At 54.2% G+C, this 9,344-nt stretch overlaps 4 protein-coding genes across 4 annotated transcripts in view; 2 read left to right on the top strand and 2 right to left on the bottom strand.

Annotated features, from left to right (window-relative positions):
- Positions 1–17: 17 nt before the first annotated feature.
- VDBG_07905 (3-oxoacyl-[acyl-carrier-protein] reductase) lies at positions 18–773 on the top strand (the record flags this gene model as incomplete). The annotated part of the gene is made up of 1 exon (XM_003001600.1): positions 18–773. One exon carries the CDS (start codon positions 18–20, stop codon positions 771–773), a length of 756 nt encoding a protein of 251 aa, XP_003001646.1.
- A 1,185-nt stretch (positions 774–1,958) lies between these two features.
- VDBG_07904 (conserved hypothetical protein) lies at positions 1,959–4,412 on the bottom strand (the record flags this gene model as incomplete). Its single annotated transcript, XM_003001599.1, has 1 exon — positions 1,959–4,412. One exon carries the CDS (start codon positions 4,410–4,412, stop codon positions 1,959–1,961), a length of 2,454 nt encoding a protein of 817 aa, XP_003001645.1.
- Positions 4,413–6,206: 1,794 nt separating this feature from the next.
- VDBG_07903 (NADH dehydrogenase iron-sulfur protein) lies at positions 6,207–7,217 on the bottom strand (the record flags this gene model as incomplete). The annotated part of the gene is made up of 2 exons (XM_003001598.1): positions 6,207–6,771; positions 6,829–7,217. The coding sequence occupies 2 exons, from the start codon at positions 7,181–7,183 to the stop codon at positions 6,272–6,274; spliced, it is 855 nt and encodes a 284-aa protein (XP_003001644.1).
- Positions 7,218–7,760: 543 nt separating this feature from the next.
- Positions 7,761–9,344, top strand: part of VDBG_07902 (general negative regulator of transcription subunit 4) — a gene marked incomplete at both ends in the record, with an annotated part of 6,243 nt that continues 4,659 nt past the window's right edge. The window contains 4 exons of the mRNA XM_003001597.1: positions 7,761–7,804; positions 7,919–7,985; positions 8,054–8,166; positions 8,220–9,312. Coding sequence (XP_003001643.1) covers positions 7,761–7,804; positions 7,919–7,985; positions 8,054–8,166; positions 8,220–9,312 — 1,317 coding nt within the window. The remainder of the gene's footprint in view (positions 7,805–7,918; positions 7,986–8,053; positions 8,167–8,219; positions 9,313–9,344) is intronic.

Raw genomic sequence — 9,344 nt, 5'->3', positions numbered from 1 at the left:
CAAATTCCGCCGGCGATATGACCCTCTCCGGCAAGATCGTCCTCGTTGCCGGCGGTGCCCGGGGTATCGGCGCCGCCGTGGCCCTGCGCCTCGCCCAGGACGGTGCCCGCATCGCCTTTACGTTTGACCACGCCACCTCCGTCTCCCGCGCCCACGCCGTCATCGCCTCGGTTGAGGCCGCCGGCTCCTCGGCCACCGCCATCCAGGCCGACCCCGTCAAGGACCACGACCGCGTTGTGCGGCACGTTCTCAAGGCCTTCCAGGTCTCCCATATTGATATCCTTATCAATGGGCCCGGCGCCGAGCTCGCCGCTCCGCTCGAGACGACGTCCCCCGAGGCCTTCGACCGCGTTTTCGAGTCCAACGCTCGCGCCGTCTTCTTCATGATGAAGGCTGTGCGCCCGTACCTCGCGCGCGAGGCCCGCGTCGTCAACCTGTCCGGCAGCGCCGCTAGGGACGACGATGTCGGCAGCATGGCGCTCGCGGGAAGCAGGGCTGCCGTCGAGGCCTTCACGCGCGTTGCGGCGCGGGAGTTTGGCGAGATGGGCCGGGGCATCACGGTCAACTGCGTCAGTCCGGGCATGGTGAAGGACGGAGAGGAGGAGGGCGTCAGCGAGGACCTGGGGCTGGAAACGGCGCGAGGCACACCAGCTGGAGAGAGGCTCGGGAACGTCGATGACATAGCGGACGTCGTGGCTTTCCTGGTGAGCGAGGGTGCCAGGTGGGTGACGGGAGCCGTGATTCCCGTGAACGGCGGGAGGATGATGTTCTGATTTCTATCTCGTGTTCTTTTGGGTAGGCGGCACCTTGTACGAAAATTGTTCGGCTCGGTGAGATGAGTGGGACAAGTGCATGGAGTTCGGATGGTTTTGACGGTTACGGTTTGCCAGGGCTCGTGATGACATGACTACTCTTTATTGTTTTTTAAATCAATGCTGGCGCGGAATATACGAAACCTTGAGGAAAAACCAATGTCAACCGTAAGCAGCGACTGGCCTTGCGGGCCGTGAGCATGGTCAATGTCAAGATGTAGTCGTCTCTCTTCTGAACGCCTGTGCAGTCACGCCGGATGGTTTTTCTGTTCTTGTGCCGTCTTGAACCTAGCAATGTATCCATTGAAGTTTCTCACGAAGCGCATGAACATCTCATATCACTGAACCTTCGAGATGGGGTTTGCCGAGCCCCCATCAGAATTCGATATGGCTTGGAGTCTCCCTGATTTTGGCAAGAGTGAAGAGTAAACAGCATATCGGCCACTCGGACACATGTGCATGGATATTCAACGTGAAGATCCCGTACGCTTTGCGGGTACCAGAACTGACGCGAGGGCTGGCGTTGCTATGGATTTTGAGCCCTAGAGTTAGAAGAGATACCGGGAGCAAAATCCTGAATGTAGAAAGTGTCATGTTTTCCTGTTGTTCCGGCCGCAGGCGCTGCTGATGATTTGTTCGCTTGCTGCCTGGTAGAGTACGCGGAGGGAACCGCGGGCTTGCTGTATATCTACATATCTTCAACAAGACTTTGATGTTCCTGAAGCACCCATGTTGGGCTGCGTCGGCGCATCCTGGGGACTGAACACCATGTTGGGATGTGGAGTAGTGACGGGAAACAATGGGCTGCAGCTGGATTCAAAATGAATTTCGCCGTCCCTGCTTTCCATGAGAAGAGGAGACGAGATCCTCTGCATTGGGTCTCCGGCGAGGGGCATGACTTGGTCGTAAAATCTGTCAGACACATAAAAGAATTGAAGTAACAGTATGAATGACAACAGGCCTCAGGGCACAGTCAGTACACTTGAACACCATCACGAGCCTCGACGGACCAGTCAAGCAGGAATCATTTCATTAAATATCAGTAAGCACGCGCCCTTGGTATCAATTTTTTGCTCAAGCAGCCAACGCCTTGCAGTCGTTTCGAAAAGACGCATGAAACAGCCCACGGCCGCGTGATAACGACTTCTAGTCCGTCTCGTATATAACATCCTCGTCATCCTCAATAGGATCTTCATCCCGCAGCACACTGTCCGGCAACATCTGGCTTTTCGTCAATAGTTGCGACGTTTCCAGCGAGAACTCCCCGGCTGGTAGCTGGATGGGACTGTCCATGTCATCAAGAGGAAGAAGCGACAGGCTCGACGAGGGCAGCGGAGCTCGCGAGCTCCGCTGCCGTGTAGTCTTCGCAGGCGACGCCGGCGGACTTGAGGCTTGGCTCGCTGTCGTGGCCTGCGAGAGCCTGACGGAGCGCCGCGCTGCAGACGACGGTTTTGGGTTCGGCAGGCGGTTGAAGGGTGTGGGCGGGAGTTTGGATGGGAGCTTCAGGGAAGGAGCAGCTGGTGTTGCATTGTAGACGCGGCGGCGTTCCTGGCTTGAGCTCGATGGAACGAGCAGGTCAGGGTCTGATGTATTTTGCAATGTTGCTTCACTGAGAATCTGCTTCTCGACCTCCTGGGAGATGGTGAATTTGGAGGGACTCGACGGTTTGTGGTGCTGTTTCACCGGGCTCAACTCGGACGGGAGGTCGTCGAGTAAGGGTAAGTCGGCAGCTTGATCTTCGTCTTCTCCGAATAAAGAGCAACGCAGATTTGCCATCAGGTGCCCTACCACCGTGGGAGGTACGTAATTGTACTTCTGCGGAGGCCCAGCAACCCACCCATGCTCTTTCATCTCCGCTAAAGATACAGGATTATTCAGCTCGTAGACCTCTCGCAGCTCGTAGGCAAAGCTATTTTGCTTCTTGCCAGTGTTGAATTCGGCGTTACCCAGGCCATTCTCCTCAATCTCGCCGGGCTGCTTGAAATTGGAAATCACGGCCATGTACCTCAACATGGAAATCGGCGCCGTGACGTAAATCCACATGCGGGTGACAACGTTGGGAATTCGGTAGCCGCGGAATTCATGGTTCTTGGCGCCCTTGATAATCTCGTCGACGTGCTCTGGGTGGATGGAGATGAAAATATCGGATCTGTCCGTCTGAGGTCCCATAGCGTGAATTTGCTCCAAGGAAATTCGCTGACTTTCCATAGCTTGGGTTGGCTGACTTCGACATTGTGTTGGGGTGATCTGGGAGAAATCGTCTAGCGACTGTGTCTGGGTTTGTGATTGTGTGGTGGCTTGAGATATCGGCCTTGGCGTGGGAAGTTGAGGTGATGACGTGAAAGGTTCGCTGACACGTCCTGCAGTTGTTGCCTGCGCAGCATCGACAACATGAGACTTGTCGTGCGTGACCTGTTGTTGCACGGGTGGTAAGTCCACTGCAGAGCCCTCGGCGGAGGACGACTTCTCAGATGAGTTCACTAAATCCTCGACAAGCATCTGCGTTTCGTGCCCTACTGCGCCATATTCGTCTTCGTCCTCCATCAGATCAGTCTCCCCCAGCTCGTCGAACTCGTCTTCAGAATCTGCAATCTCACGCTCCCATGACTTTGGTGTTGATTTGCGTCGCAGAGGGGATGGGCTGACGTCCCGCTCAACATTTTCTTCGGACGCTTCGTCCTCCGGGATGCTGATCTCTCCCAGTACTCGGCTTTGCGGTGGACGCATAAGCTGCGATGGTCGGGGCGTGACAAATCGGACAGCCTTTGCAGTCGCGGCGTGAACTGTGAGGGGATCTCGGTTCTCCTTTCCCGGAGATGGGTCGATACTTGAAGATGTTGGACTTTTGGTGACCGTCGAGTCTTCTACGACCATGTTTCGAGGACGAGGGAGCTTTGGCGGCTCGGAAACTTCGGGGAGAGGCGCCATGACGTTGGTAGACTTATGTTTAAGCGGTGATCGCTTATTTGCAGGGCTATATCTAGCCAACATGGGCGTGAGGGGGGAATCCTGTGACGACGGGATCACTTCCCTGTGAATACGCTTGTTTTGGGGGGTCTGCGGTACTACAGAGGGCGTCCGGCTGGCAACGGGCTGGTCCACGCCGGGCTTGCCTGCGCTCTCGCTTGCATCTTCAAAGACGAAGCTGAGGTTCTCATCCTCGGAGTCGTCGATCTGCAATTCGCTTGGGTCCTCGTCCTTGCTAGAGAATGATAGTCCCGGGTATGCTTGGGTCAGGGTTTGTGTGTGGAAAGTAGAACGTGGCGGTGAAGAGTTGGGCGCATCGCCTTCCGTCTTGCGTCTCTTCTTGCCTCTGGGGCGTTCTGGCTCGTCGTCATCTTCGATTGGGCCGCGGTCAACCCAGTTGAACTGCGTGAGAGTGCTCTGCTTCGGCGACTTGGCGTTCGTCTCAATCTCTTCTTCTATGTCGGCTGGGGAGGAGTCGCGGGCCGCGATCTTTCGTCGTAGGTTCTTGGGTCTTTGGCCGTAGCCTCGGATTGTGGTGCGTTTGTGGGGGAACTTGGTCTGCTTCAACGCGGGACTCGAGTGGTAGACGCGTTCGCTGTCGGGCTGTCCTCCAGATCGTGTTTTTGGCGCCATTGTGTATTGTTTTCCACTTCCAACAAATTCGAGTCCCAGTGAAAGTGCGTCAGTTGGCACACCGTCAGCGACGGTGACATTGGTGAACGTGGTTTCGGAGCAGCCAGTCGCGTTTCGCGTTAAGCTGCAGGCGCTCTGAGATACGACGCGGTTGCGGCGGGGACTCGTGACGTAACCCCGCTAACCCCAGCGTCCGCTTCCAGCATTCACTGACTACAGCGCTCCCAGGGCCATGGACAGCACGCCAACAGTAAGATTCTAGACACGAATTTCCGGGCTGATTATGCACCACACTGAGACTTACGTGGCTCGAATTTTATAGCTCAATTTTGCATGAGCCATGCATGAATGCCACATACGCATTTTCAGCAACGAAGGTTATAGTGAGGTGGTTGCAAGCAAATATCTTGGCTGGAACCTGCGAACTGAAGGAACGTAAAAGAAACATCTCATGCAAGTCCTCTGCTTTATTCAGGGTCATTTTCCGTGATAGTACCACAATCTCGTATTAAAGCCTACGGTACATTTTGATCAGATGACTTCATAGATAGCATTCTAACTCAGAAGCACCACCAGGGCAGTCCGTCTTCACGTCATGTCAGCCTAAGCTATCATGGTCGTGATGTTGTGAACCCAAGATACTGATTACATTGCTATGTTGTCATAGACTGAGATTCCCTACTAATTCGCTGTCGGAAGTCTCTAGTGCTCGTCGTAGTATTATCATGATGCCATGGGTCTCTAAAGTTCCTGCTTACCGAATGAGCAAAGATCATCGAGCGCTGACACTTTCGCATCAATGCGAAGTCGATACAGAATAATATTCAAAGCATTTCGTTTCGCCACATCGTATTGAAATGGGACCCGGAGCCTAAGGTCCTCTATAGAACCCGTTATCTTTGCGTCGGACAACCGTGGATTGCGTATAAAACCTAGAAAAAACCTGAAGACACGAAACTATGGCGGCAAGGGCAAGGAAGCTCTTCGCTGTTTCAAACCGCCGGGTAAAAGTCGACTATGAAGTGAGAACCAGGGACTGAAGCTATATAGAAGGAGGCATCAACAGCGTGGTAGATATCTTGAGTTTTCCTTGTCCGACAATCGCGTTTCCGAGCGGACAATCGCCTTCCCTACGAGTTGAGGGCACATGAAGAGACTGTAGCTGTAGAATTGTGATCGATTGAAAGCAGGCACTTCGTCAGGCTATTCTAATATCTCTGCCTTCAAATCAGCAATATAGGACCGCCTGCAGTCCGTGAAGTTGATCAATGAGTGAACGTTCTCTGCTCATGACCAAATGGAGCCTTTCCTTAATGAGAAAGCCCCGACTGTCCTCGGAGTTGGGGGACTGGAAGAACCCAAAATGCTCCTTCTGCAGACATTAGCCATGTGCAAATCGGTGTCCACGGGTCATAACCTGCACATGGGCTGACAATGTGTAGAAGTACAGACTCGGTTGTCAACCCAGCCTCAGAGCTGTTTCATTTTGCTACTTACGTGTACTTTCTGGGGCGAGACGCAGCAAAACAGATGCCAAGAGATGCGTCGATGCCTCTATCGAGATTACCAATGAGGCATCACCGGTCTGCACTGTAGGTAGTTTTGGACTTCATTCTAAAACCAAGCCGAGCGTTTCCAGGTTGATCCGTGGACAACAGGATCACAAGGCTCACGAGGCACAGTCTGGTGATACCATAGTAGCCACAGTGTCACGCAGCCTCAGACAACTATATCACGAGCAAGGCCTGCCCCGAAAACAATACATCACGAGAAAGTCCAACCCAACTGGAGAATCTGTAGTTGTACAAAGTTCAATTCTAGCAATGAGGTCAGTTCGGTATATACACTGCAACCCCACTCTATTTCTTCGGCTCCTCCTCGGGCTTTGGCGTTGGCAGCTTGAAGCTCTCGGGCCTGCGATCGTCGCCGGGACCAATCTGTTCCCAGGCGCTGGTGCCACCCTCAAAATTGCGGAAAGCCTGGGTCAGCTCGAGAGGCTCAGTGACGATGCGCTTCTTCTCCTCGTCGAACCTGATCTCGGTGTAGCCAGTGAGGGGGAAATCCTTGCGAAGGGGGTGGCCCTCAAAGCCGTAGTCGGTCATGATACGGCGGAGATCGGGGTGGCCGACAAAGAAGATTCCAAAAAGATCGTAGGCCTCGCGCTCGTACCAGTTGGCTCCGTCAAAGAGGCCAGTGATGCTGGGCACGGGAGAAACCTCATCGGCGTAAGTCTTGACGCGGATTCGGGAGTTGTAGCGAACGCTGAGAAGGTTGTAGATAATCTCGAATCGCTGGTCGCGCGTGGGGTAATCGACGGCCGTGACGGTGCTAACCTGCGTGAACTCGGCAGAGGTGTTGTCTTGGCTCAATTAGCTTCCCTATCGGCGGTCACAGAACGACTGATAGATGCACATACACTTCAGGAAAGAAATAACGGGAATGACGCCCGAGGGGGGGATGTAAATGGTGAGCTCGTCCTTCCAGACGGAGAATTGCTGGACGTATTTCGGCAGGCAACCCATGACCCAGGCGCCATACTTGTGCAAGTTGTCGCTCTTGGTGGCGTACTTGTCGGCGGGGTTGACGACGGGCGCCGTGAGAGGCGAGGGAGCCTCCTGGCGGGCGGCTGAGCGAACGTTTTGAGCATCCTTTGGCTGGCCGACGGGGTAGCCGACCAATTGAGGGATGGAGGTCGAGAAAGCGCGCGCCTCAGCGACACGGCCTTGTCGCAGGCCGGCTAGGGCACGGCTCCGGTACAGCTTGGTCGCCATTGTGGTGGTGGATGATTGCGTGCAGTTTGGCGATGTCTGAAGAGAGGTTGTCAGGATGGTTATGCCGTGGTAATGGACTGGGAATTTGGAGCTGGCGAGCCACTAGTGGTACTACGGGGTGTATCTAAGGAGCCTGCTTATTTGCTCGCTCGCGATTCGCTGTGCTGGCTCTCTCATCTTTGACCTGTGCGCAATCTTCAGTAGCAACTATCCCAGTAAAAGTCGCTGATGCTGAGAGAAACGGTACTGATAGACATCATTAAACACAAAATATGGTATGTAGCCCTTCTTCTTTGGCTCTTGATCACTACTCTCTCGTGTTCGTTGATTCCGAGAACGGGAGACCAGATGACACGGGGAGGGTTGCTCTAGCGCTTCCAAACATGTCACGTGATTTGTATGCTAGTCCCTGAGTTGACTGGCTCCCTTTGCAGACCCATGGAAAGGCTTTGGCGCTTTCCATCTTCATTCGAACAACTTCCCTCTACAGATTCCCGTCAATCACCCTTCCCGACATCCACCCCCTATACCTCCCTCCCACACTCCGCGCGCATCATTTACGCGATCACACAACAAAATGGCACCCCAAGATGTGTTCTTTGAGGAGGATGAGGACAACTGGTAAGCCTACCTCGCGTCAAGGCCCTAGCTACAATGCGAGGGTGTCATCGTGCATGACACTGGCTCGGGCTGCAATAGACACCCGATAACGAATTCGTTGCTAAATTTCAACAGTCCGCTCTGCATAGAAGAACTCGATCTTTCCGATCGTAGCTTCCGACCATGTCCATGTGGCTATCAGGTACGTATTCGCATCTCGCGCTGTCGTGGCGAAACCTCTCAGGGTGACTAACCTTTGTGGGTGATCAGGTCTGCCAGTTCTGCTTCAACAACATCAAGAACAACATGAACGGACTCTGTCCTGCGTGCCGAAGACCGTATGACGAAAAGACGATAGAGTGGAAAGTCGTGACACCAGAAGAGTATGTTGGGGACACGCTGCCGTGTGCTAATGGCCAAGCTGACAAATTCACAGGGTTGCCGAGTTCAGTGCGAATATCCGGAAGAACCAGAAGAAACGAGCACTCGACCAGCGGCAGAAGGAGGTACAGAAGCGCGAAGCTGAGAAAGAGAATCGGAAAAACCTCGTCGGTGTACGGGTCGTTCAGAAGAACCTCGTTTACGTGACGGGGTTGACACCAACGGTTCGAGAGGATGAGCTTCTCAAGACACTCAGGAAACCCGACTTCTTCGGTCAATACGGCAACATCCAGAAGATTTCGATCAGCAATCGAAAGAGTTCGGACGGTCACAACCAATCTCTCGGCATCTACGTCACTTTCGAGAAGAAGGAGGACGCTCAGCGATGCATCCAGGCCGTCAACGGTTCTCAGAATGGCGACAGGGTGCTGAGGGCCCAACTTGGCACAACCAAGTACTGTTCCGCATGGTTGAGACACGAGCAATGCACGAATCGACAGTGCATGTTTCTTCATGAGCTGGGAGAGGAAGAAGACAGTTATACTCGCCAGGACTTGTCCTCGATGAACAGCATCAACACCCAACGCCCTCTGCCACCAAATGGCAGCTCGTCCCGATCCGCCTCTCGCCAGCAATCGACGCCCGCTCCTGGCCCTCCGCCCGGCCCAACACCCGCTGCCGCACCTGTTGCTCAACCAATGGCTCGCTCCTCGAGTAAGGATGAATCAGAAAACGGGGGCGATGGGTCTGCTCTGCCTTCCTCTGCGAATTGGGCCCGTAACCCTCAGCGCAGTCGTAGAGGAAGTCATGCTACTAGTGGCGCGGCTCCGAGTCCTGCGATCTCGACGTCACTCCCTGTCACAGCTGAAGCTGTGCCGGAGGCCATCGACGAATCACCCGCTGAAGAGTCTTCAGCACCGTCCATTTCCTCGCAATCTGAAAGCCCCCCAAGCCCGGTAGTCGAGCAACCCAAACAGGTTGGCATTCCGGAAAACATTCTCAAAGCACTTCTAAAGGCCATGGAAGCCTGTCCTTTCAACTTCGCTGGTTGTGATTCAACCGAGACGAATGACACTCCACCTATGTTCGACATGTGTGGTGGCGAGAAGAGACGAGCCATGCGCGAAGAAGAGGAAGCGCGGCTCGCTGTAGACCAGGAAGAGCAAATTGATCAGTCGAG

The sequence above is a fragment of the Verticillium alfalfae genome, genomic scaffold (genome assembly GCF_000150825.1).
Source record: "Verticillium alfalfae VaMs.102 supercont1.11 genomic scaffold, whole genome shotgun sequence".
Lineage (NCBI taxonomy): Eukaryota > Fungi > Ascomycota > Sordariomycetes > Glomerellales > Plectosphaerellaceae > Verticillium > Verticillium alfalfae.
This window is presented reverse-complemented; position numbering and strand designations above follow the sequence as displayed.